Consider the following 26,780-nt stretch of genomic DNA (forward strand, 5'->3'; position numbering starts at 1 on the left):
TCGTCCTCGCATCGGCAGACCACGTGTAACAACCCCTGCGCATGATCGGTACAGCTGAACATCACACCTGCGGGACAGGTACAGGATGGCAACAACAACTGCCCGAGTTACACCAGGAACGCACAATCCCTCCATCAGTGCTCAGACTGTCCGCAATAGGCTGAGAGAGGTTGGACTGAGGGCTTGTTGGCTTGTTGTAAGGTAGGTCCTCACCAGACATCACTGGCAACAACGTCGTCTATGGGCACAAGCCCACCGTCGCTGGACCAGACAGGAATGGCAAAAAGTGCTCTTCATTGACGAGTGGCGGTTTTGTCTCACCAGGGGTGATGGTCAGATTCGCGTTTATTGTCAAAAGAATGAGCGTTACACTGAGGCCTGTACTCTGGAGCGGGATTGATTTGCAGGTGGAGGGTCCGTTATGGTCTAGGGCTGTGTCACAGCATCTTCAGACTGAGCTTGTTGTCAATGCAGGCAAACTCAACGCTGTGCGTTACAGGGAAGACATCTTCCTCCCTCATGTGGTACCTTTCCTGCAGGCTCATCCAGACATGACACTCCAGCATGACAATGCCACCAGCCATACTGCTCGTTCTGTGCGTGATGTCCTGCAAGACAGGATTGTCAGTGTTCTGCCATGGCCAGCGAAGAGCCCGGATCTCAATCCCATTGAGCACGTCTGGGACCTGTTGGATTGGAGGGTGAGGGGGGCCATTCCCTCCAGAAATGTCCGGGAACTTGCCTTGGTGGAAGAGTGGGGTAACATCTCACAGCATGGACTGGAAAATCTGGTGCAGTCCATGAGGAGGAGATGCACTGCAGTACCTAATGCAGCTGGTGGCCGCACCAGATACTGACTGTTACTTTTTATTTTGACTTTGTTCAGGGACACATTATTCAAATTCTATTATTCACATGTCTGTGGAATCACATGTCTTTGGAACTTGTTCAGTTCATGTCTCAGTTGTTGAATCTTGTTATGTTCATAGAAATATTTACACATGTTAAGTTTGCTGAAAATAAACGCAGTTGACATTGAGAGGACATTTCTTTTTTCGCTGAGTTTATATTGTGATCACTATATCCGATGGATTTGGATACCGCTTTTAAACTCATTTCTGCTGCATTAGTAAGATATGATCAATACATGTTGATGATTTCATTCCTGTACTGTTTGTAAATACCATGGTACGTTGACTGATAACCTGAACCAGGTTGTAGGCACTAGTTACAGTTTGAAGCTTTCTCTTGAGTGGGCAGCTTGATGAAAACCGGTCAATATTTAAATCACCCAGAAAGAATTACCTCTCTATTGATATCACATACATTATCAAGCATTTCACACGTTATTTAGATACTGACTGTTAGCAATTGGTTGTCTATAGCAGCTTCCCACCAGAATGGGTGGGTGAGGCAGATTAACCTGTAGCCATATTACTTCAACAGTATTTAACATGGGATCCTCTCTAAGCTTTACAGGAATGTGGTTCTGAATATAAACAGCCACACCTCCACCTTTGGCACCACATTATAATCAAAGGTATTTTTAAAGTGAGTTTCAGAGACTGTCAGAATATGAATGTAATCTGTTACATCTTTCGCCTGTTTCTTCAGCTACAAATGTTAACGTGGGCTATTTTTAACACTTTTCTGGGATGTTTAATTATGTTTCTTGCTTTACTGGGAAGTTTAGCAGAGAGATACATATTCAGGTTATTTTATTAGTGCAGGGTGAGCTGCACACGGTGGACTTCCTACTCTGGCACACCACCTTAGTAGTAACAGTATTACTCTGGTTCATAGGCATATTATTTTTTTATTTTTTTTTAACCTTTATTTAACTAGGCAAGTCAGTTAAGAACAAATTCTTATTTTCAATGACGGCCTAGGAACAGTGGGTTAACTGTCAGATTTGTACCTTGTCAGCTCGGGGGTTTGAACTTGCAACCTTCCGGTTACTTGTCCAACACTCTAAATAGCATACAATAGCTACAGGATCAGCAGAGGCCTTCCGGGCTGTAAAAGGGATATAAAGTTGGATAAAGGCAGCCTTGTGAGGGTTAAAAAACTTAAATTATTTACTTATGTCAGCCACGGAAAATGAGAGCACAAAGTCCTCGTCAGCGTCGGGGCTTGATGATGTTTTCCTCAAAGGGGGCGAAGAAGGTGTTTCGCTCGTGCATTGTCTGGAGTCCCTGCCACATACGTCTCGTGTCTGAGCCATTCAATTGCAACTCCACTTTGTCCCTGTACTGTCGTTTTGCCTCTTTGATTGCCTTACAGAGGTCATAGCTGGTATTTTTGTACATGTCCATATTCTCAGTCCCCTTGCCAAATGCAGTGGTTTGCACTTTTCCATCTTCACAAATGCTACCATCTATCCATGTTTTTTTCTTGTTCTCATCATCACAGTGGGAACAACATCCTCTATGCACTTCCTGATGAACCCAGTCGCTGCGTCAGTCCATACGTGGACACTATTCTCAGAAGCAACCGAGAACATTTCCCAGACTGGGAAATTAGCAATGATAGCAATGATCCAGGGTCGGTGTTGCGTATGTAGCACAGGAGATGTGTGGATAGAATTTCAATAGCGTTTTCCTTAGATTTCCTTTATTGAAGTCCCCCGATACCATAAATGCGGCCTCCGGATATGAGGTTTACAGTTTGCACATAGTCCCTTCAGAACTGTCGCTGTGTCTGCTTGGGGGGAAATATACAGGTACATGGCAGCGAAGATGATCCAAAGAATATTATCTCGGGAGGTAATGCGGTCAGCATTTGATGGTAAGGTATTCCTGATTGGGAGGACAAAAGGACTTGAGTTCCTGTAAAAAAAAAAACTTTATTTTTCCCAGAGAGTTCTTTCTTCCTGTCTGTGCGATGGAAGGAGAACCCTGTTGGCTGAAGGGACGGGACAATATATTCGTAGAGTGCCATGATTCCGTAAACAGAGTATGTTACAGTCCCTGATGTCTCTCTGGGAGGAGATCTTCACCCTGAGCTCGTCTACTTTATTGTCTCACTACTCTGTGGGAGATGGCCGTACAGTATAGCAGCCCATGAAAGGCACATGTGTAGATACTAGATAGAGGTTATTCAGTATTTAAAAGGCGTGGTCCTGTGCATGTGCTGAGTAAATTAATTTATGCGATCTCCAGTGATGCAGAGGTAGTGGACCTTCCCCAGGAGAAATGCTGGGGGATTCCTGTGGATGTTTAACTGATGACTACACTACCACCATCTCTCATGAGTGACAGCTTATAGCAAAACTCTCTTACTGGATGTTTATTTATTGAAATACTCAGGTACTGAGGTGGTTCACTTCCAGCTCCTCCATTTTTATGAATTTATCTAACCTGAATATTTCTGTTAGCTATGTATTGTGTGTGTGCATGTGAGTGTGCGTTTGTGTGTATGTGTGTGTGTGTTTAAGAGAGAAGGATAAAAACCTTTTAGACCTGAGGGAGAAAGAGAGAGCGTAGGCAAGCAGAAGAGATGAGATTCCCCCAGTCAGGGAAAGGACAGGCTGCATAGCCAACGTCAAGCTATCAAATCTGCCTGGCAACTGTAGCAATGCATGCATTATTAGTCTATCTGCGATATCTTCTCTCCCTGCCTGTCTCCTCCCATCCCTATCACTGCACTACCCCTGACCTTGTTATCCCCAGACATCCACTTTGTGATTCTCACTTTTGACCCACAGTCACTAGCTATCACATTGCCTGAGGATAGAGCCATTCTGAACACAGAAGCACTAACATTTGGTATTTTCTCCCCAACGCCACCTGGGTGGTTATTTACTGAAAGTGAGAGGAGGAGGGGGGGGGGGGGGGGGGCAGTGAGGACTCTCATACCTGGAGGCACACACTCAGATGTACACATACTGTACAGTTCCTTCAGAAAGTATTCACAGCCCTTGACTTTTTCCACATTTTGTTGTGTTAGAACCTGAATTTAAAATTAAATAGAGATTTTTTGTCACTGGCCTACTACACACAATAACCCCAAAATGTTAAAGTGGAATTCTGTTCTTCAATATTTTTACATATGAATTAAAAATGAAAATCTAAAATGTCTTGAGTCATTAAGTATTTAACCCCTTTCTTATAGCAAGCCTAGATAAGTTCAGGAGTAAACATGTGTTTAATAAGTCACATAATAAGTTGCATGGACTCGCTCTGTGTGCAATAATAGTGTTTAACATGATTTTTGAATGACAACCTCATCTCTGTACTTACAATTATCTGTAAGGTCCCTCAGTCGAGCAGTGAATTTCAAACAAAGATTCAACCACAAAGACCAGGGATGTTTTCCAATGCCTCTCAAAGAACGGCACCTATTGGTAGATGGGTCAAAATAAAAAAAGCAGACATTGAATATCCCTTTGAGCATAGTGAAGTTATTAATTACACTTTGGATGGTGTATCAATACTCCCAGTCACTACAACGATACTGGCGTCCTTCCTAACTCAGTTGCTGGAGAGGAAGGAAACTGCTCAGGGATTTCACCATGAGGCCAATGGTGACTTTAAAACAGTTACAGAGTTTAATGGCTGTGATAGGAGAAACCTGAGGATTGATCAACAGTATTGTAGTTACTCTAAAATATTAACCTAATTGACAGAGTGTCAAGAAGGAAGCCTGTACAGAATAAAACTATTCCAAAATATGCATCCTGTTTGCAACGAGGCACCAAAGTAATATGGAAAAAAATGTGGCAAAGCAACTCACTTTTTTTGGTCCTGAATACGAAATGAGTTCCACTCTCCATATTTTCAAGTAGTAGTGGATACATAATTTTATGGATATTCTTGGAATTGTTAAGGACTGGGACGTTTTTCAGGATAAAAAATAAAGGAATTGGACCTAAGCACAGGCAAAATCCTAGAGTAAAATGTGGGTTAGGCTGCTCACCACCAGACACTGGGAGATGAATTCACCTTTTTGCAGGACAATAACCTAAAACACAAGACAGCATTTATGCTGGAGTTGCTTACCAAGAAGACAATGAATGTTCCTTAGTGGCCGAGTTACAGTTTTGACTTAAATCTGCTTGAAAATCTATGGCAAGACTTGAAAATGGTTGTCTAGCGATGATCAACAACCAATTTGACAGAATAATGGGCAAATATTGTACATTCTAGGTGTGCAAAGCCCTTAGAGACTTATCCAGAAAGGCCCTGTAATAGCTGTAATCTCTGCAAAAGGCGATTCTAACACTTATTGACTCAGGGGGTTGAATACTTATCTAACCAAGATATGTTAGTGTTTTATTTTTCCTTGCAGAGTATTTTGTGTAGTTTGTTGACAAAAAAAACAATAAAATCCATTTTAATCCCACTTTGTAACAGAACATGTGGAATGTGGAAAAAGTCAAGTGGTGTGAATACTTTCTGAAAACACACACTCACAGATTATTTTTGTCATGCTAATGTTATAGGTGTTCAGCTGGAATATGAGAGCTCATGAATCTAGCATGTGTCATGTTCAAGTCCTGTGACTTTAAATGGAACTAATGTCACCAGATTGTTTATGTGCTGGTTAAGGGGAAGTATACAACTGTGGATTCCTCCAATAGATGAAATGATAACATAACCTTCTTTTCTATTGGCCAGTGCTTTGAAACTATTATGTCTAAACTGCCATAATCCTGCATCCTTTATTACAAGCAAGAATGGGACGTTGAATGGAAATTAAATAACTTAACAGTAACATATCTGCAATTACCTCTGCCTCAGGTAGCAGATTAAGAAGACAAGTTGGTCTCAATATCCTGCAGAGGCTCTGGCTTAAGCCTGCCCTACATTCTTATTCTCATCTCCAAGTGAAATATGAACAAACTTCAATCAGCCAGTGGAGGCGAGAAGTGTGGTGTGAGACATGACTGTTGTAGGAAAAGGGCTGGAAGAGCCTTCAGAGCTATGCAGAGCAGAAAAGACCTTTAAACAGAAACTAAAGGGGAAGCGAGACACCACCCCCCTCCCTGATTTTTTTCTCTCTCTTTTTTCAGTTCAATGAAAGTCAGTGAATTAAGTACACCAGGCCCAGCTGCAAATGCAATTGGTGTCTATGGGAGACACACCCAGTTCAGTAGACCTGAGTGAACTATCTTAATTTATCCACCACTTTTGCTTTGGACAAGTCTGGGAAGAGCAGGGCTGTGCTCTGTTGCAGGAAAGACCAGTGTGATCTGTGGTGAATGTTGAGAAGATCATGTTCAAAGAGAGAAAGGTCACGATGTGCTGCAGTGGGACGATGTTTGACTTGTCCAAGAGGAGGAGTGTCTGAGCTCCTTCCCACTCGATCACATTCAGTCAGTAGGGCTGCAGTGTGAAGGGAGATACTGTTGATACTTCTGTAGAACAGTTATATGAGGCTGAGTGAATGTCTCCATCTGGTGCTGCCTCCTCAAAGTAGTGTCAGTAGGCACGTACATGGCTGACGGTCAATGGTCCTGACAGGCTGACCTCCTGGCTGACTCACGGCTAAATGCCATGTCACTTTGGCCAGGCATCATGCTCACAGGCTGACCAGACTCTCCCACAGCACCTCTCACTTCGACTTGACACATCATCCTGGACATGAGTAACGATCATCAGTCACATTAATCACACTCTCTGTTATCACTGTCCATCATCAGACGTGAAGTTAAACCGATGGAAACAAATTCACTTGATACAGCTATATGTATATACGCACTTCTAAACAGTATTAGTTACCAATAAGTATTCCTTACATGGTCCATATTCTGAACTGTTTTAGTTTTCTCCTCACACCCCCTAACATTTCACATAAAACATCACAGTCATTCAGTTGCAGCTGGCAGCTGTGAGTGATAGCTTTTTGGCCATTCCAGAGACCCTGGAATGTCCCTTTGTGAGATTAAGGGATATTAGAAACGGAGACATCAAGCACAAATGTGTTTGTTGTTTGTCCTCCCGAGCTCCCATTTAACGCTTGTTATGCGATGTGGACTTTAGTATTCACAGAGAATCATACTGGAAGCAGATGACAACACCTGATAAACCACACTGTTTACCGCACAAGTTAATGGGAGGAATCAATACCCGGCATCGATACTGTGAATACAAAATCTCTGGAATGAAAGCAGGACACGCTTGCCAAAGAGTCTATCACAACTGGAGCAACTATCTGTGTGTCGTGATCTTAATGAGACAATATAGTCTTTACCGCCATTATATTCTCTTGTGTGTGATAGGCCCATTTGACTACACCAAGGACCATGTATCAAGACCTGAAGAACTACACAACAAGACCTTCAGATCTTTTTATTTTATTTTATTTTATTTCACCTTTATTTAACCAGGTAAGCAAGTTGAGAACAAGTTCTCATTTACAATTGCGACCTGGCCAAGATAAAGCAAAGCAGTTCGACACATACAACGACACAGAGTTACACATGGAGTAAAACAAACATACAGTCAATAATACAGTAAAAAAAAAAAAAAAAAAAGTCTATATACAATGTGAGCAAATTAGGTGAGAAGGGAGGTAAAGGCAAAAAAGGCCATGGTGGCAAAGTAAATACAATATAGCAAGTAAAACACTGGAATGGTAGTTTTGCAATGGAGGAATGTGCAAAGTAGAAATAAAAATAATGGGGTGCAAAGGAGCAAAATAAATAAATAAATTAAATACAGTTGGGAAAGAGGTAGTTGTTTGGGCTAAATTATAGGTGGGCTATGTACAGGTGCAGTAATCTGTAAGATGCTCTGACAGTTGGTGCTTAAAGCTAGTGAGGGAGATAAGTGTTTCCAATTTAAGAGATTTTTGTAGTTCGTTCCAGTCATTGGCAGCAGAGAACTGGAAGGAGAGGCGGCCAAAGAAAGAATTGGTTTTGGGGGTGACTAGAGAGATATACCTGCTGGAGCGTGTGCTACAGGTGGGAGATGCTATGGTGACCAGCGAGCTGAGATAAGGGGGACTTTACCTAGCAGGGTCTTGTAGATGACATGGAGCCAGTGGGTTTGGCGACGAGTATGAAGCGAGGCCAGCCAACGAGAGCGTACAGGTCGCAATGGTGGGTAGTATATGGGGCTTTGGTGACAAAACGGATAGCACTGTGATAGACTGCATCCAATTTGTTGAGTAGGGTATTGGAGGCTATTTTGTAAATGACATCGCCAAAGTCGAGGATTGGTAGGATGGTCAATTTTACAAGGGTATGTTTGGCAGCATGAGTGAAGGATGCTTTGTTGCGAAATAGGAAGCCAATTCTAGATTTAACTTTGGATTGGAGATGTTTGATGTGGGTCTGGAAGGAGAGTTTACAGTCTAACCAGACACCTACGTATTTGTAGTTGTCCACGTATTCTAAGTCAGAGCCGTCCAGAGTAGTGATGTTGGACAGGCGGGTAGGTGCAGGTAGCGATCGGTTGAAGAGCATGCATTTAGTTTTACTTGTATTTAAGAGCAATTGGAGGCCACGGAAGGAGAGTTGTATGGCATTGAAGCTTGCCTGGAGGGTTGTTAACACAGTGTCCAAAGAAGGGCCGGAAGTATACAGAATGGTGTCGTCTGCGTAGAGGTGGATCAGAGACTCACCAGCAGCAAGAGCGACCTCATTGATGTATACAGAGAAGAGAGTCGGTCCAAGAATTGAACCCTGTGGCACCCCCATAGAGACTGCCAGAGGTCCGGACAGCAGACCCTCCGATTTGACACACTGAACTCTATCAGAGAAGTAGTTGGTGAACCAGGCGAGGCAATCATTTGAGAAACCAAGGCTGTCGAGTCTGCCGATGAGGATGTGGAGGTTGACAGAGTCGAAAGCCTTGGCCAGATCAATGAATACGGCTGCACAGTAATGTTTCTTATCGATGGCGGTTAAGATATCGTTTAGGACCTTGAGCGTGGCTGAGGTGCACCCATGACCAGCTCTGAAACCAGATTGCATAGCAGAGAAGGTATGGTGAGATTCGAAATGGTCGGTAATCTGTTTGTTGACTTGGCTTTCGAAGACTGGCATGACCGGTGGGAGATGTCCCTTCGAGAAGTTCCTCAATGAAAAGGCTGTGAAGTTCTCATGAGTAACAATACATCATAATTTTGCTTTAATTACAAACAGTCGATGCCTGTGATCACCCCAATGTTGCATTTTTCCGATATGAACAGACATGAATCATCAAAAAGCAGCTCCACTGTCATATAGCACCACAATACACCTGGAAGAGGTAGCGGTGCAAGATGGAGCCTTCTTCCTGACATTCCTCCCTACCTTATTTGATCAATCCATCTGCCCATCCAGCTCCAGACAGCCTGTGCTTTCACTGCAGCCTCTCTCTATCAGGGCCAGAGCTGGCCATCTGTCTTCATCTCTCTCCGTGGACAGGGACGGACAAACAGGGCCCTGGGAGGAGTCGATAAGAACTTTCCTCCCTACCTGCCTCCTCCCTGCCCACCTCTCCTGTCACCTCACCAAGGGAGGTTTTGAAGCCATGGGTCTTGCACAGTCTGCAAGATCTACTTTCTGGTCTACAGCTAAAACGGTTTAGTTTATCTTTCCAGAAAGGATGAAAGCTCAGGGTCATTTTTTAAAGGCTTGGTATCAGTCCTTTTTATATCATGTTTGACCAGTCAATCAGTTCACAAACACATAAGTCTTTTTATGCCTAGGGATCGTGGATCGAGGATAGATTAGGTTCAGGATTAAATCTTTAAACCTGTTATGATTTCAGTCTCAACCTGATGTGTTCACTTTCAACTGGAATGAATCACTGAGCATATACTTGGAATAGTTAATCTTGCCAGTCATGAACCTTCGATTTCAAGAGTGTGCATGTCTCATCTATCTCATGTTGTGGAGTGCATTGAGATCAAGGTGCTTCAAAGTGAAGAACACTCAAGGAGAGCAGTCCAAGTGACATCAAGCCTCACTTTCTTGAAAATAAACTGGACCTTTTTGACATTTACAGAGCAGGGTAAGGGGTGTCTACCAGAAAAAACATTTAGGTCTACTGTATTCAAAATGACATGGATTGCTTGGAGTGCATAGTTCTTGTTCTAATAAAGAAAAGCTCTCCAGCAACACATGGATGTGAAGAGAGCAGGAGATGGATGGAGAATAGAGGTGGAGGAGCAATTATTCATGCAGGTCTTCCACTTCAACCCTTTCAGCTTTCACTTGGCTTCCCTCTGGTTTGTTGCCATGTACTTTGAGACATGGCAACAGGGTTGTGTTGCATGAGCAGGTTCACACAGCCTCGTGTGTTCCTGAACCTGGAGTGGGTTCATGTGGGTTCAACCCTCACTAAAAGGATTCTCAGCATCATTCATTTTTTATTTTTTTTATTTGATTTCACCTTTATTTTAACAAGGAGTCTACACTGAGACATGTTCTGGTGCCTAAGTGGCACCAGAACACTCTATTTTAATAAGATCTGTGAATTGTTCCAGCAGTGAGCTGCATTAAAACTAAAAGCGAATTGACCTAATTCAGTGGAGACCTGAGGAACCTCAAGAGTTAACCAACCCTGTGAACGCGTTTTGTAACTCACGTTTTTATACTTCAAACACCGAAGTTAGGCAAGTCTGAAGCTCGTGTAGGCCTAGCAGAGCTTTGTAAACAAAGAGGGAGTAATGAAGTGAACTACAGGACATTAATGAGGACCAGCCAACCTTTTGACACAGGACGCAATGATGCATACTAAAACTGTCCCCTGTGATAAATGTGATGCCATCATACACTATTGCGCAAATCTTAATGCTGCAACTACAACACTGAATAATGTGTTGGGTCCATTACATCTGAGTCACTGCCTAGGGAGACCTGAAAAGATCTGGTTTGGGATGTAAATCCTTTTCAGGTCTTGCCATGAACCTAGGGTTCTGTCTATCTGGTCTAAAATAGGTGAGACTGTCAATAATTAATCAGCCAATTCAACTTTGCTGAAGGTCTGCAATATGTCTCTATTAAAACAAAAAGACCCCTCCAGTTATTGCTGACATTTGTTAAAAGTATACAATGTTACAACGTTCAAGTGGAGCAACAAATAGAATGGGTTGCATATTAAACAACTTTAATCAGAGCAACTTAACGACCGCAAAACAAAGAGGCACATTGTCTCCTTGTCAAGCTGGGGCAACAGACGTAGCAATGCAGCCTGGATGAAGGAGGGGGCCGCAGGCAGAAGACATTCTCACAAGGAAAATCAAGAAAAAGTGCCCCCCTTTGCGTTTCTCTATCCACTCCCCTCGTTCTCCAACTGCGCAGCCCTAGCGCCTGCCTTTGTCCCCATCACAACAATCATCGAACAGATGGTGCTATGCTTGGGCGAGAATGACAGGCACCAGCCAGCAGCCAATCGCGTAGTCAGGAATCAGCTGACTCGTCCGGACAGCGCCAGGTGCTGTTTTCATATTTTCCTTGAAGGAGCAGTGGGCTACGGGCGAAGAGTAGAATATCGGCAGGCAACTAGTCAATGTGGCTTCAGTTGGCGTTTGGATGTCTCTGCAATCTGCACTATGCTCTGCTCGAAGGTTAACTTACCCGAGTTGCTGCTTGAATCACATGGAATAGAGGAAGATTAATTGTACATGATCATATTTAAGGAATCCGTTCAGGCTATCTATGTATTTATTGTATGCATTTGTTGGGGATGTAGGCTGTTGACGCATAGAGGTGAAGGCTATTTGCATAAACCTTACTGATGTCCAAAGAAACTGGATGCAACTGAGAAGAGAGGGGATTGCATGTCAACGAGGTGAGGCCAATACTTACAATTATTGCTTTAATTAGGCTAGTGTTTGAACAAAGTCCGAATATATTAAACGGAAGTTGTTTATTTTGTAGCCTGCCATGCTCTTTCGAGGTATTTTGCAGTATTATGAGAACAGGTGGACGTGGATGTTATGAAAACTGGAACTCCGTGGCTGTGCACGGATTGTCTGACACTTACCTTCACAATAAGGTTAAACGTGGCCAGAAAAAACAGGGGTCATAGTATCAATTTTTCTGTGAAGGACATTTCCCTAACAAAATTGTATTTGTTTGCCAACAACCTACCGTTACTGCATCACTGCCAGGGCATGTCTTGTTTTGCATGGGGTGGAGGGACCCAAGGCAATAACCTTTTATACGACATAATAACTAATAGACAACCGATTTCTATAATAATGTAATATCAGGCGATCTATATAATTGATCAGGATTAAGACTACTCTGCCTGTTGTTTTATATCTGCATCTATTATTCTTGTAATTATATTCCGGTCATTCACAGTCAGAATTATACAAATTTCAACATCTCAATGCGTCAGATAACGTGCTCGGAAACAAACTTTGATCCTCGTGTGGCTCACCGCTGCGCATAAATGTAGGTAGGCTCGCGTGGTGCACACAACGTAGGGAAAATGTGATTTGCATATAGATGCGAAATGCATGTGGGCAGATGTCTCGATTATTTCAGTAGTCTATATCGGCAGAATTCGAACAGGCAACCGGTCTGTGAGGAAAAAAAGTTCAATGTTTCAAGAATATCTAAGTGAGAACAGGTTGTACAAGGGGGGGGGGGGGAGTGGGGTAGCCTATTGTCATTGTATATACGCGTCTGCTGTTTTGCAGCTGTTGCTCATATGCAATAGCTGAGGTTATTAACTTAAAGACTATTGTCTCACAAGCCTCTTATTCCCCCTTTGTATGACCAACAGTTTTTTGTCAACACTAAGGCTAGGCTATGGTAGTGGAGCAGTATCTTTGGCACTGTTTTAAAGCAGTAATCAACAGTAGAAACAATAACGAAGATGATCCCAGCCCATACTTCGGTAAAAAGCTGAAGGATGGGGTTGGAGAAATGTAACCACTCTCAAATTCATAGACAGAGCTATTGATTCAAGGACTGACCATCCAAAATTATAGTTCTAACCGAATCCAATTTGTTATCGGTCAGTCTGTTAAAGTTGTCATTTGTTATCACTTAGCTACAGACTTTCATTGTTTTATACAATGTCACTCATTGCTGTGGTTTCAAGTTGCCTATGCTAGAATTGTCAAGTCATCACTTTGCCTACTGAGCCTCAGTCCGTGTTGGCAGTATGGCATAGGCTGTCAGAGTCTAGACTGAAGAATAAAGTGTTGAGGATGACCTTTTTCTTACAGCAGTTCAAATAAAGAGATGAGTAATGCTAAAGACACAACACTTGACCTTGTTGTGAGCCCCATGTGATATGTCAAGTTACAATCCAAGACCAGAACTGACAGTGAACAGCGGGCAAATCCATTTATCAAAACTCAAAGAACAAAGTATTAGAGGAGGGGCAGAAGAGTGGCAAGGTGCCTGATGAGGGGTCTGGCCTTTTCTTCTGTCTACCCTGGGGGTATAACCCTTCCCCCCTTTCCCTCCCCCTCCCCCTCCACACACACACACGCACACACACACACACACACACACACACACACGCACACACACACACACACACACACACACACACACACACTTTACTGTGAGAACACTCTGTGACAAAGGCCTGCTAATAGGGTGCGTGTGTTTGTCCACCAGGCAGGGTTGTTAGGAGTCGCTGAGAAAGCCACAATGCTCTCCACCATGGAGAAGGGAGTTCCCTTGGGGCTGGGGATAGGGGGGCTGGGGAGGGGTGGGTGGAGGGTGTTGCAACACATTAGTCTTTGTGTGGATCTCAGAGATAAAGCATGGCACAGGCTCAGCAGCTGTTCAACTAATTCTGTCCTCATAATCAGCTGAAGAAATCATTCTGTGCAGAATGGAAATTTTACAGTGGGCTTAGGGGCCCAAACACCCCAAGCTTAGTGGTGGGACATTACTGTTCTATTTTCTCAGTGCTAACGACACAGGCTACAAATATACGAGCATACATTTCAGGTAACGCTTCACTTTACAGTGTTCTTAATACCGGAAAGACTCAACACACCTCTCTCACAGATATCTTATGACTACAGAGATGTACAATATTAATATTTGTCATATTCTAATCTAGCCTATAATCAACATGCATCTTCTCATGTTGACAGGACATGAAGAGGCTGAACCATTTAATGCAGGACATAACTTGAGCCGGCCAGTTGATTCTGCTCCTCGTATCATACTGTACAACATACTTCCCTCCCAAACTCTCCTGTATGTAACTTATTTCACCTCTCCCACCCTTTCAGGGGAATATAGTTATTTTAATACTTACTGTTCTTAAAAATCTTCTCTGTGCTAGCTACCAATTTCCTTTCCCAATCCCAGCCCATCAGACTCTTACGGAGGTGTAAATGTTCATGGGCTTTTAGGAATCAGAATAATGGATTCTGAGCACCCTTCAAGCCTGCCCCTCGAGTGCCTCAGTGCTTATCAACACTTTTCGTTGTCTTTGACTTCATGTTTACACTACTCAAATGAACGAGTGTGTTGAAAATCTACTTTCTCATTTTGTATTGCTCATTGTTACTCAATTATAGAGTTAGCATAGGACTCCCAACTGGCGCAACGGTCTAAGGCACTGCATCTCAGTGTAAGAGGCGTCACTACAGTCCCTGGTTTGAATCCAGGCAGTATCACATCCGGCCGTGATTGGGAGTCCCATAGGGCAGCGCACAAACCGGCCCGGATAGGCCATCATTGTAAATAATAATTTTTCTTAAATGACTTGCCTAGTTCAGTAAAGGTTACATTTGAATATTTAAAAACATTTATTTGAGCGTGAGTGTCCATTTAGATCAGGGGTGTCAAACTCATTACATGGAGGGCCTTGTGTCTGCAGGTTTTTATTTTTTCCTTTCAATTAAGCCCTAGATAATCAGGTGTGGGGAGTTCCTTACTATTTATTGACCTTAATTCATCAATCAAGTACAAGGAAGGCAGCGAAAACCCGCAGACACTCGGCCCTCTCTGGAATTCGTTTATTCACTTGGTTTAGAGGGAGTTCTCGAGGGATTGGTGGTGGTGGAGAATTGACTTAAATTTGATTGTCCCTAAGGGAAGCCTTATCTTGTTTATTTAGATGTCAGAATTACGGGATGGGATTTCATGTCTTCTATTGTTCACATCTCTGTGAGTAATATGCACTGTGTACACAGGATTGAAAGTAAACACCCTTCTCATGGAAAAAATGGATTTCACTCCTCATTACATATCAAAGACCTGGAAACAAGCAAATCCTTAACCATCCGCATTCAAAACGAATCCTGTAACTCAAATATTTCTCAATTGTCAATTTGTATTCATGTATTCTTTGCATGATTCAGTTTTATCTGACGACTCGAGGTACTGTAGTGAAGTGAACCATTAGATTTCCCAGCACAGTCTCTTCTATTTGATTACACAGATTTGTATTGTAATGTGTAACTATATAACAAGAGTACAGCTAACATTAGATTTTTTTTAAAGCTCTGTGTTGTGTGTCTATTATGTGTAGCCTGAGTGTCTGTGTACCAGATATTTACTGTGCGGTTGTCCTCTTGGGGTTTGATTGAAGTATTGTATACACTGTAAATGTTGAATTTTCCCATACATACTTTTGTTTAGTTTTACCATCCATTCAAGAACACCCTTATTTCCATTACCACCCATTCAAGGACACACAGTCAGACCATGAACGTCATTATTTTGTCGCAGTCTCTTTATATTTAAAATGGAGTACATCAGATGAAAGCCAACATGGAAACATTCACACGAAACAGAATAGCATACTGTAACATTGACTGCAATAACTTGGTGTTGAAAACATATTTTTGATTGACACTGTTTTGCGAGTTGGCATTCAAATCAAATCAAAGTGTATTGGTCGTGTACACAGTTTAGCAGATATTACATGTTGTAGCAGGTGCACCAAGGTAGAAGTAGTATGTGTTCTTGACAAAGGACAGAGAGTTTTCTGGATAGACAATGACAGGTGTATCGCTCATAAATAGTCCTTTTCATGGTTGTCATATGCCATTTTGGCTCATAGCAGACAAGCTACGACTACTGTGCGTACCAGTAACCTATGATGCCCAAGAATCATGTATACCAAGGAATTTTGCACTTACATATCATGTGCTAAAGTAGCTTTGTACCCATATGAATTCATACACATACACATCTCAGGCTGTACTACAATATCACAGAAAATGGTGATCTTCAAATCACTTACCCATAGGATCACATAGTATTAACTGTGACTGCTGTATTTAGGTTAAGTACCCCCATTGAAAGATACAAAGGCTGTCGTGATTCAAACTGAATAGCTTTCTCTTTCTTTCCTTCCATGTAGTGTTGTTTTCTCCCCCCCCCCTGCTGTGTGGCTGTGGAGGCCAGGTTTCAAGGCTGAGTTTCCTCTGGCTCTGAGCCCTCTGGGTCAGGAGAACACGGTCAGGGCTGTTTCAGGGTAGTGTCAACGTGGCTCTACAGCTGTTTATTAACACAGCATTGGCCAAGTTCACAAGCTCTGTTCAGCTGTATTGTCATGGGTCCAGGCAGTAATGATACACCCACACCACTTAAACGTTCATATACATTTCTTAAATGTGCCCCCCCCACCCGCCCCACCTGCCTTATAAAACTAAACTGTTTCCAATATAACCATATTTATACTTGTACATGTTTAATGACACTTATCTCGGTCTGACAGAGATAAGTGCACACAACAATATTTGTTTTGTTTTCATTGGTTTCAACTGTTGTCAGGGAAGCTACGAGAGTAAAAGAAACAAAAACGTGTATGTGTTTAATCTTTGGCTTAGACCTTTTAGATAATATTTAAACTGAAGCCCTTGTCTGGAACACAAAGTCTTACATGAAATGATGGCCTCTTAAATGTCACCTCTCACAATGAAATGGTCCCATCTCTAAGGTCGTTCGGAGTCATGAACAGAATCTCAGATTAGCCCCATTGTGATAAATGAAGGCATTATGAGAGAATGCATAACTACAGTAGGAGTAAAATGAAATATCAGATTTAAACCAATGGTATCAATGGCAATCCTTTACCCTGTGAAACCTTTTAGGCTCCATATTTATTGCCTTAAACTTCAGGATTTAAGAACTTGCATAACTTTGTCACTTTTATGTGTTTTTGAGGCATTGTGGGCTACTTCTAAGCCTATTTAAGCCTATCAGTAATGGCTGTCGGAGGACTCTCTGTTCTGGCTCAACCTTTGTCTCAAACGGTGTGTTCAGAATACATACACTACTATCATGCTGTAGTGCATTAAAAGCATTAGTGCAATGACATAAGGGTCCAATAATAAGCAGTTTTCTTACATTTCAACAGAATGGTTTGAATATGTTGTTTTTCTGTGAATAGTCAGTGAATAACATAATTAGATCGGCTACAGTTGTTTTTAATTAAAGTTAGACAGTGAGCTGTATCTCGGGGCGGCAGGTAGCCTAGTGGTTAGAGTGTTGGGTCAGTAACCGAAAGGATGCTAGATCGAATCCCCGAGTTAACAAGGTTAAAATCTCTCGTTCTGCCCCTGAACAAGGCCGTTTTTTTATTCGGAAGTAAGAAAAAAATATTGTTCCTAAGCCGTCATTGTAAATAATATTTTTTTCTTATTTGCGAAGTTAAATAAAGGTTAATAAAAAAAATTAAAAAATCTCTCCTGAGGTTTTCAACTGTTCCATTTCCTTGGATTGATCTCCACCTCTAACTAACCACTCACTTATTCTGCTTTAGCTTCAGGAACATGTCTGTATAACCCTTATTTCACCCTGTCCCAGGAGAAAAATCCCCTGTGCAGGAAGAGCTTAAACTTGTTTCATGTCACCCTTGTTCTGTTGCCAAGCAGTTTTGCACTCAGATGAATTAGTCAGCTCTTTAGTTCCAAAGCCTATTAGCGAGTGTTGACCACAGACTCTGTTAGGTTAAGAAGGCCTATGGCAATGCAGTACTCACTCACTGAGATTGATACCTCCTTTAGTAAATTCACCTAGTTAGGTTACGGGGTTTCTTAAGTGTTGCTCAGATTATAATGCCCTACAGGATTCCAACATGGTAGAGCCAGCTAGCCCATCTACATTATATACTTTTACTACACATACAGAACAGGTTGGTACTCAAAGAGTTAAGCACTATTTCAAATGGTCTGAATGTTCCGGTAGTTACAGGGAGGAATCAGTGCTTATTGATTTCCACTTGCCACATTCAGAACTCAATTACAGAACCTTGTAGTTGCTCAAGTGGGCATATGTGCTTGCCTCTCCTCTGCAAAATCACTAACACTCTTTAGTGATGGGAGCAAAAGCCTAGGAACCAACTCAATTGTCAGTGAAATCATTATGTTCAAGAACATTACCACAATTAAAGTCAATGTTAATTGATATCACATATTAACTTGAGGTTTAATAGTATTGTGGCCTATTTGTTAGTCAGCACTGTATGGTATGGAAGATGCCAGTGCTCCTGTTATGCTCCTCACAAGACTAGATTCTGGATTTACAAGTCCTTCTCCTGAAATTCCTGTCCTTGGACAAAAGTAGTTCTGGATGAATAACTGACAGTTGAGGCTGAGGAGAAGTGTGATGTATGCTTTTTTACAAAATACTGTACTTGCAATGCTCACGGAAGGCTTCTCTCAGAAATACACAACACCTGTTAAAGAAATCCACCATATTCCTGTACCAAAACCAGGACACAGGGGCTCTTTCATTAATAATCTAGGAACATATTTTTGCCATCATTTATTTTCTTCAGAGGCATGGAGAATACTGACATATCTCAGAGTATTTAATGATGTGCGGAGACGCTAATTATCTATTGCTGATGGGCCTGTTGGATAGATGAAAGCACTCAAGTGAATTTGATCTGTGTCCAAGTATATACAAGTTTTTTAATTTTTATTTTAATTGTGCCTGCATTATAAGGATCTGATTTAGCATTTTTCCTCAACTGATGATGCCGCATAATTCACATTAACAATCTCTCAGGGAGATGAAGATGTAAACGACAGCCAAAAAGAAGATTTGCTCTCAACATCATCATGAGCTGTGTTACATTCATGTTCTATTTAACATGGCTGACATGTCACTTCTGGTTAACATGATATGACTAGACATATGATACCCTTACATTTACACCAGACACTACTTTTCACCAACCCCCTGTCTCATAAATCAAATTGTTTATGCTGTGCAGTTGAAGTCGGAAGTTTACATACACTTAGGTTGGAGTCATTAAAACTCGTTTTTCAACTACTCCACACATTTATTGTTAGCAAACTATAGTTTTGGCAAGTCAGTAAGGACATCTACTTTGTGCATGACACAATGAATATGTCCAACAATTGTTTACAGACAGATTATTTCACTTATAATTCACTGTATCACAATTCCAGTGGGTCAGAAGTTTACATACACTAAGTTGACTGTGCCTTTAAACAGCTTGGAAAATTCCATAAAATTATGTCATGGCTTTAGAAGCTTCTGATAGGCTAATTGACATAATTTGAGTCAATTAGAGTTGTACCTGGGGATGTATTTCAAGGCCTACCTTCAAACTCAGTGCCTCTTTGCTTGACATCATGGGAAAACTAAAAAAATCTGCCAAGACCTCAGAAAAAAAATTGTAGACCTCAACAAGTCTGGTTTATCCTTGGGAGCAGTTTCCAAACGCCTGAAGGTACCATGTTCATCTGTACAAACAATAGTACACAATAAACACCATGGGACCACTCAGTCGTCATATCGCTCAGGAAGGAGATGCATTCTGTCTCCTAGAGATTAATGAACTTGGGTGCGAAAAGTGTAAATCAATCCCAGAACAACAGCAAAGGACCTTGTGAAGATGCTGGAGGAAACAGGTACAAAAGTATCTAAATCCACAGTAAAACAAGTCCTATATCAGCACAACCTGAAATGCCGCTCAGCAAGGAAGAAGCCACTGCTCCAAAACCACCATAAAAAAGCCAGACTACGGTTTTCAACTGCACATGGGGACAAAGATCATACTTTTTGGAGAAATGTCCTCTGGTCTCATGAAACAAAAATAGAACTGTTTGGCCATAATGACCATCGTTATGTTTGGAGTAAAAAAGGGGAGGCTTGCAAGCCGAAGAACAGTATCCCAACCGTGAAGCACGGGGTTGGCAGCATCATGTTGTGGGGGTGCTTTGCTGCAAGAGGGACTGGTGCACTTCACAAAATAGATGGCATAATGAGGAAGCAAAATTATGTGGATATATTGAAGCAACATCTCAAGACATCATCAGTTAAATCTTGGTCACAAATGGGTCTTCCAATAACCAAGCATAAAGTTGTGGCAAAATTGCTTAAGGGCAACAAAGTCAAGGTATTGGAGTGGTCATCACAAAGCCCTGACCTCAATCGCATAGAAAATTTGTGGGCAGAACTGAAAAGGCGTGTGCGAGCAAGGAGGCCTTACAAACCTGACTCAGTTACACCAGCTCTATCAGGACAAATGCTTGTGGAAGGCTACCTGAAACGTTTGACCCAAGTTAAACAATTTAAAGGCAATGCTACCAAATACTAATTGAGTGCATGTAAACTTCTGACCCCCTGGGTTTGTGATGAAAGAAATCAAATCTGAGATAAATCATTCTCTCCACAATTATTCTGACATTTCACATTCTTAAAATAAAGTGGTGATCCTAACTGACCTAAGACAGGGAATTTTTACTAGGAGTAAATGTCAGGAATTTGTATTAAATGTATTTGGCTAAAGTGTATGTAATTGTTCTACTTCAACTGTATGTGTTCCTGGTTGTCCATGCATTAAACTAACCTGTACAGTAACCCATAGTCTTTTTTTGTCTTTGTTTTACAGACTCACCGTGCAGTCCTGAGGTTTTGATGAAAGAAACACTCTGAACAGTGGGAGGCTCACTGTAACTCAGGGACTGTTTCACTGGAACCCCCTGCACATCTTTTCCCACCTGGACCATTTTACAGGGATACAACTACAAGTCAGCAAAACCTCTGGTTAATGACAATAACACAGCTCCTGCCAAGGTCATCAACCTTTTCTGGTGTCCAACCCTCTGTGGGTTTGGGCCGGTGAACACAGACAGACAGCATGGCTAGAGGGAGATTCATCTACTGTCTACTAGGGCAGTTGTTGGCTGGCCTGATTCTGGCATCCGTTGGTCTATCCTCCATCCAGAGAGATAATGAGTGTCCCCAGCTGTGTGTGTGTGAGATCCGACCCTGGTTCACCCCCCAATCCACCTACAGAGAAGCCACGACGGTGGACTGTAACGACCTCCGTCTCACACGCATTCCAGGCAACTTGTCCAGCGACACTCAGGTGCTCCTCCTGCAGAGCAATTACATCGCCAGAACCAGTGAAGAGCTGGAGCAGCTCTTCAACCTGACCGAGCTGGACCTGTCTCAGAACAACTTCAGCAGCATCCACGATGTGGGCCTCACCAACATGTCCCAGCTCACCACACTGCACCTTGAGGAGAACCAGATTACTGAAATGCCTGACTACTGCCTACAGGACCTCAGCAACCTGCAAGAGCTCTACATCAACCATAACCAGATCAACATAATCTCCCCAAACGCCCTCTCTGGTCTGCACAATCTGCTCAGGCTCCATCTCAACTCCAACAGGCTCAAGGCCATTGACAGTCGCTGGTTTGAGTCAACGCCCAACCTTGAGATCCTCATGATCGGGGAAAATCCTGTTGTTGGCATCCTGGACTTTAACTTCAAGCCGCTTGTAAACCTGAGGAGCTTGGTTCTGGCTGGAATGGATTTAACAGACGTCCCTGGAAATGCCTTTGTGGGACTAGACAACCTAGAGAGTCTCTCCTTCTACGACAATAAGCTAATTAGAGTTCCTCAGAATGCCCTTCAGAAACTACCTAACCTCAAGTTCTTGGACTTGAACAAAAACCCTGTGCACAAAATCCAAGAGGGGGACTTTAAGAACATGCTGAGGCTGAAAGAGCTGGGCATAAACAACATGGGGGAGCTGGTCTCCGTTGACCGCTTTGCCGTCGATAACCTCCCTGAGCTTACCAAGCTGGAGGCTACTAATAACCCCAAATTTTCCTACGTGAACCGCCAGGCTTTCCGTGACGTCCCTGCCCTGGAGAGCCTCATGTTGAACAACAATGCCCTTAACGCCCTCTACCAGTCCACTGTGGACTCCCTGCCCAACTTGCGTGAGATCAGCATCCACAGCAACCCCCTGCGATGTGACTGCGTCATCCAGTGGATGAGCTCCAACAAGACCAGCATCCGCTTCATGGAACCCCTCTCCATGTTCTGTGCTCTTCCAGTCGAGGTCAGAGGCCAGCATGTGAGGGAGTTGTTCCAGCAGGACTCAGCAGAGCAGTGCTTGCCCATGATCTCCCACGACAGCTTTCCCAACCACCTGAACCTGGACATAGGCATGACTGTGGACCTGGACTGCCGTGCCATGTCCCAGCCTGAGCCAGATATCTACTGGGTCACACCTGTAGGGAACAAGGTGATGGTGGAAACCCTGTCTGATAAATACAGCCTCAGTAGCGAGGGAACACTGCGTATCTCTCAAATCCAGGTCGAGGACTCTGGCAGGTATACCTGTGTGGCTCAGAATGCTGAGGGGGCGGACACTCGGGTGACTGCTATTCGGGTGAATGGTACTCTCTTAGACAGCACCCAGTTGATGAAAGTGTACGTGAAGAAGACTGAGTCCCACTCCATTCTGGTTTCCTGGAAGGTCAACTCCAACGTCATGACCTCCAACCTCAAGTGGTCATCTGCCACAATGAAGATAGACAACCCTCACATTACCTACACAGCCAGGGTCCCAGTGGATGTCCATGAGTATAACCTCACACACCTACAGCCCTCCACCGAGTATGAGGTATGTCTCACCGTCTCCAACATCCACCAGCAGACACAGAAGTCCTGTGTCAATGTCACAACGAAGCACGCTGCCTTCACTGTGGAGATATCTGACCAAGGCACTAACACCGCTCTCGCAGCGGTCATGGGTACCATATTCGGCATCATCAGCCTGGCCTCTATGGCTGTGTACATTTCCAAGAGGTGGAAGAGGAAAAACTACAATCACTCCCTGAAAAAGTACATGCAGAAAACATCTTCCATCCCCCTCAATGAACTCTACCCTCCCCTCATCAACCTGTGGGAGGCGGACAGTGAGAAGGAGAAAGAGGTTTCCTCCTCATCAGAGACCAAACCAGGCCAGGTGGACACAACACGGAGCTACTACATGTGGTGAAAGCCACTACATGTGGGGTAAACCAGAAATAACATATTTTAGGAGCACAAAGTCACTTATTTTGCTTCTTTGTGTGACAGTAATATGAAATATTTTTTTGCAGTTTTCTGCTTTGCTCATTTGAGGCGAAGAACAGACAGATATTTCAGACTTTTTAGTATAGTGTATTGCCTTTCTCCTCTTGCCCCCTTTTTGACAGTCAATATGGCAGCTTTGTTTAGCTCCCAGGACTTGGTAGTCATTGTGCTTTATTTTGAGTACTTGTTTTGATATCATAGCATGGGTATTGTCATGGATTCAGTCTGGATCAACTTGCTGGAGCTGGAATTGGATCCATTTTGATTTCTTTCTCTGGAAGTATTCTTAGAGAATACAATGTTTTTTTTCTCATAAAACAGTTTAAGTGTTAACTGTTGTACAATGCAATATATAAACCAATTTGTCTATGGACTACAATATAAGCTGACAAAGTAAGTTTAGACTTGATATACTGTCTATTGAATAATGTTAGCAATTGTTCTGTAATGTTGTATCAACTATCATTTGATTGACTTTTTTGACATTAACAAACAGTACTTTTTTATTAAGAACTTAAGTTTGCAGAGAAAATACCATAAACCAGCAATAGAAATATGAATGTTTAATAACTAGGTAAGTAGACATAAAGCTTTTTCAAATTCTCAGAATATTATTTTTGATTTTGCTAGAATCATTCAACGATCACTGAGTTTGTTGTGATTTCAACACGCAAATACTGTATGTTGTATATTGAGGAGCAAGCAAAAATAAAATACTTTTTTCCTCATATTTTTATACCATTTCCAGACCTTGTGTCATTATTTGTATGTTACATCATATATAGTAAAAACAGGCTCTGGAATAATAAATTCATTTCAAACATTAAGCATTTACTTTGACAACAAAGACGGTGTTTACCATTATTCCATATGACTAAAATGAAAACATGTAACGCGGGGCAGATGGAAAGATGTGTTTTACATTATGACATTATGGTAAATGATGCATTATATCAGTTTGAGTGTAGGTGTAGGCACAGTGTAGATTGTGATAAAGAGAGATGGAGTGGAGAGATACTAACTACAGAGGCTGAGATGCTGCAAAAGCAATTATCAGAGCGTAATTAAAATCTGCCCCTTTAGTCTCCAATTATTGCTGCAAAAAGCCTTCGAGGAGCAAACAGCCCTAAAAAACCACAGATGAAAGATTTTGGAAACCAGGAAGAGGACATATGGGAGTAAATGGCAAGACAAGCCTCCCAAAGTGATGAAGACCACCGGGCACAGAGGACAGATCTTCAGTGTTCACACTGCCATTTAATGACATATAGGGCAACAGTGTCCTCCCTTGCCATGCCCACTCCCCAGGATGAGATGAGATGGGTGTGGGCAGCATTGAGGGGAGGAATGAAGTGGCTGAGCTTAGATCAAAGGAGGATGTGATGATGGATAATGGGCACAGAATGCTGCATTATCTTACAGTCAGCAACACAGCTTTATTCAGAGAGATGCTAGCAGCTCCCAATTGTCTGCACCCTCATACTGTATGAGCAGAGCCTGTTCCAGGAATAAGCGACATAAGCGGTCTCTTAGGGCCACAGCCACTCAATCGGGGCCTCAACTTACTATTGAGAGTAAGAAGAGTAGAATACACCAGGTGCAATCATAGATTCCGATTGGTTAGACCAATGTTGAACAGTCCTTACAAAGGGTGCTGCCTGTTTAAGTTTCTGACTATAGGTGGGGAGGAGCAGAATGGAGGCATGATCTGATTTGCTGAAGGGAGGGCACTGATCAAGAATGTGTGATGTGTGTCTGTAGCACAGGAGATGTGTTGATAGAATTTCAGTAGCGTTTTCCTCAGATTTCCTTTATTTAAGTCCCCAGATACAATAAATACGATTTATGCGATATGTGGTTTACAGTTTGTACATAGTCCAAAGTATGTTACAATCCCTGATGTCTCTCCGGAAGGAGATCCTCACTCTCAGCTTATCTACTTTATTGTCCTGGGACTGAACGTTAGCGAGTGATATATTCAGAAGTGGTGGATGGTATGCACACCGCTTGAGTTTGACTACGGCCCCACTTGTTCTTCACTGTCTTTGGCATCAGTGTTTTGGTGCATGCCCCGTGATGAATAAAACTGCCTCTGGAAGTTCAAACAAAGGACCCTGGTCAGGGAAGTAACATTTTTGCTTGAATTTCTGGTGAGTGACCGCCAATCTAATGTCCAAAAGTATTTTCCGACTGTAGGTAATAATACAAGGAACTTTCTGAGCAAATCATGTAAGAAATAATACAAACATTTAAAAGAATACTGCAAAGTTGGCTAGGAGCTAGAAATAGGGTGATCGTGTCTATTGGCACCATCTTGTTATAAATTGAGTAACACGAAGTGACACTTTGGATTTAGACACACCAAAGAATCAATAAAATCCTCAAAGTAATGACATACTAAAAGGAAGCTAATAATTGTATTTAATATAGATCCCTCCCTCGATAACAGTTTGCCACTGGGGGGAATGCTCAAGGTCCTTGCATATATATGTAATGAGTGATTTTCAAGATGGTGACATACAACTGAGGGACAGACAGTAAAATCTAATGTTTTTTGAAAACTTAATTTTTTATAATACAAACAAATACAACACAACTTACAGACGCACACAAACAACGACTACATCTCATCAGACCAGAACCACATTCTCACACCTCCATCCCAAGTGCCTGCATTATTGTTATCCACTTGGCCTTAAATTGTACCAATTGTTTTTCTCAGTCGCCCATGCTATTTCAATATTTCAATAGTAAATCATTACATTTTTACATTGTGTTAATGATTGCGGATTGATTGATTTCCAAGTTTTTAATATACGTTTTTCAACATGAGTGGTGAGAAGAGAATGGTCCAGACCATTGGGTATCTCACTACACCCCCATATGCCATGTCTTAAAATATGCAGACAGACAGATTAACCCTCCTGTTGTGTTAGTTTCATGTTAATTAATTCTGTGTTCCCGGTCCAAAACGACTGCCCCATTGTAGCTGATTATAAATCCATAATAATACATATATTATCACCTAATATTGTGTTAGATCTTTTTATTAACTTAAGTTCTTGTGAACATTACAAGTTTTGAACTTTCTATTTGCTATTTATGGCCTGTAGGCCTCATTGACCTGAGCTCATTCAACTCGCTTTTGAGTTAAAAAAGCACAATGTATGGATTATTTTGACTAGAACAAATACTCAGATGAAACATATTGTGCTATTTATCACAGACTACTTTGTGTCAAAGTTTAAAATTTAACAAGGACTCTCCTTCTCACCAGTGTCATGATCAAAGATATGATCAAGAGCCTCACATACAGTATATCTGTAACGTCTCTTGTCAGAATGAGGACCGGACCAAAGTGCAGCGTGGTAAGTGTTCATGATATTTATTGATCAAAACACTCGAACAAAATAACAAAGGGAATAACGAACAGTTCTGTAAGGCAAATAAACTATACAGAAAACAACTTCCCACTGAACACAGGTGGGAAAAAGGCTGCCTAAGTATGATTCCCAATCAGAGACAACGAAAGACAGCTGCCTCTGATTGA

At 42.2% G+C, this 26,780-nt stretch overlaps 1 protein-coding gene across 1 annotated transcript; it reads left to right on the forward strand.

Annotated features, from left to right (window-relative positions):
• Positions 1–11,268: 11,268 nt before the first annotated feature.
• On the forward strand, positions 11,269–23,966 carry LOC115137196 (leucine-rich repeat neuronal protein 1-like). The gene is made up of 2 exons (XM_029673347.2): positions 11,269–11,726; positions 20,742–23,966. The coding sequence occupies exon 2, from the start codon at positions 20,991–20,993 to the stop codon at positions 23,151–23,153; it is 2,163 nt and encodes a 720-aa protein (XP_029529207.1). The 5' UTR covers positions 11,269–11,726; positions 20,742–20,990; the 3' UTR covers positions 23,154–23,966.
• The last annotated feature ends 2,814 nt before the right edge of the window (positions 23,967–26,780 follow it).

The sequence above is a fragment of the Oncorhynchus nerka genome, linkage group LG2, assembly GCF_034236695.1.
Source record: "Oncorhynchus nerka isolate Pitt River linkage group LG2, Oner_Uvic_2.0, whole genome shotgun sequence".
Classification (NCBI taxonomy): domain Eukaryota; kingdom Metazoa; phylum Chordata; class Actinopteri; order Salmoniformes; family Salmonidae; genus Oncorhynchus; species Oncorhynchus nerka.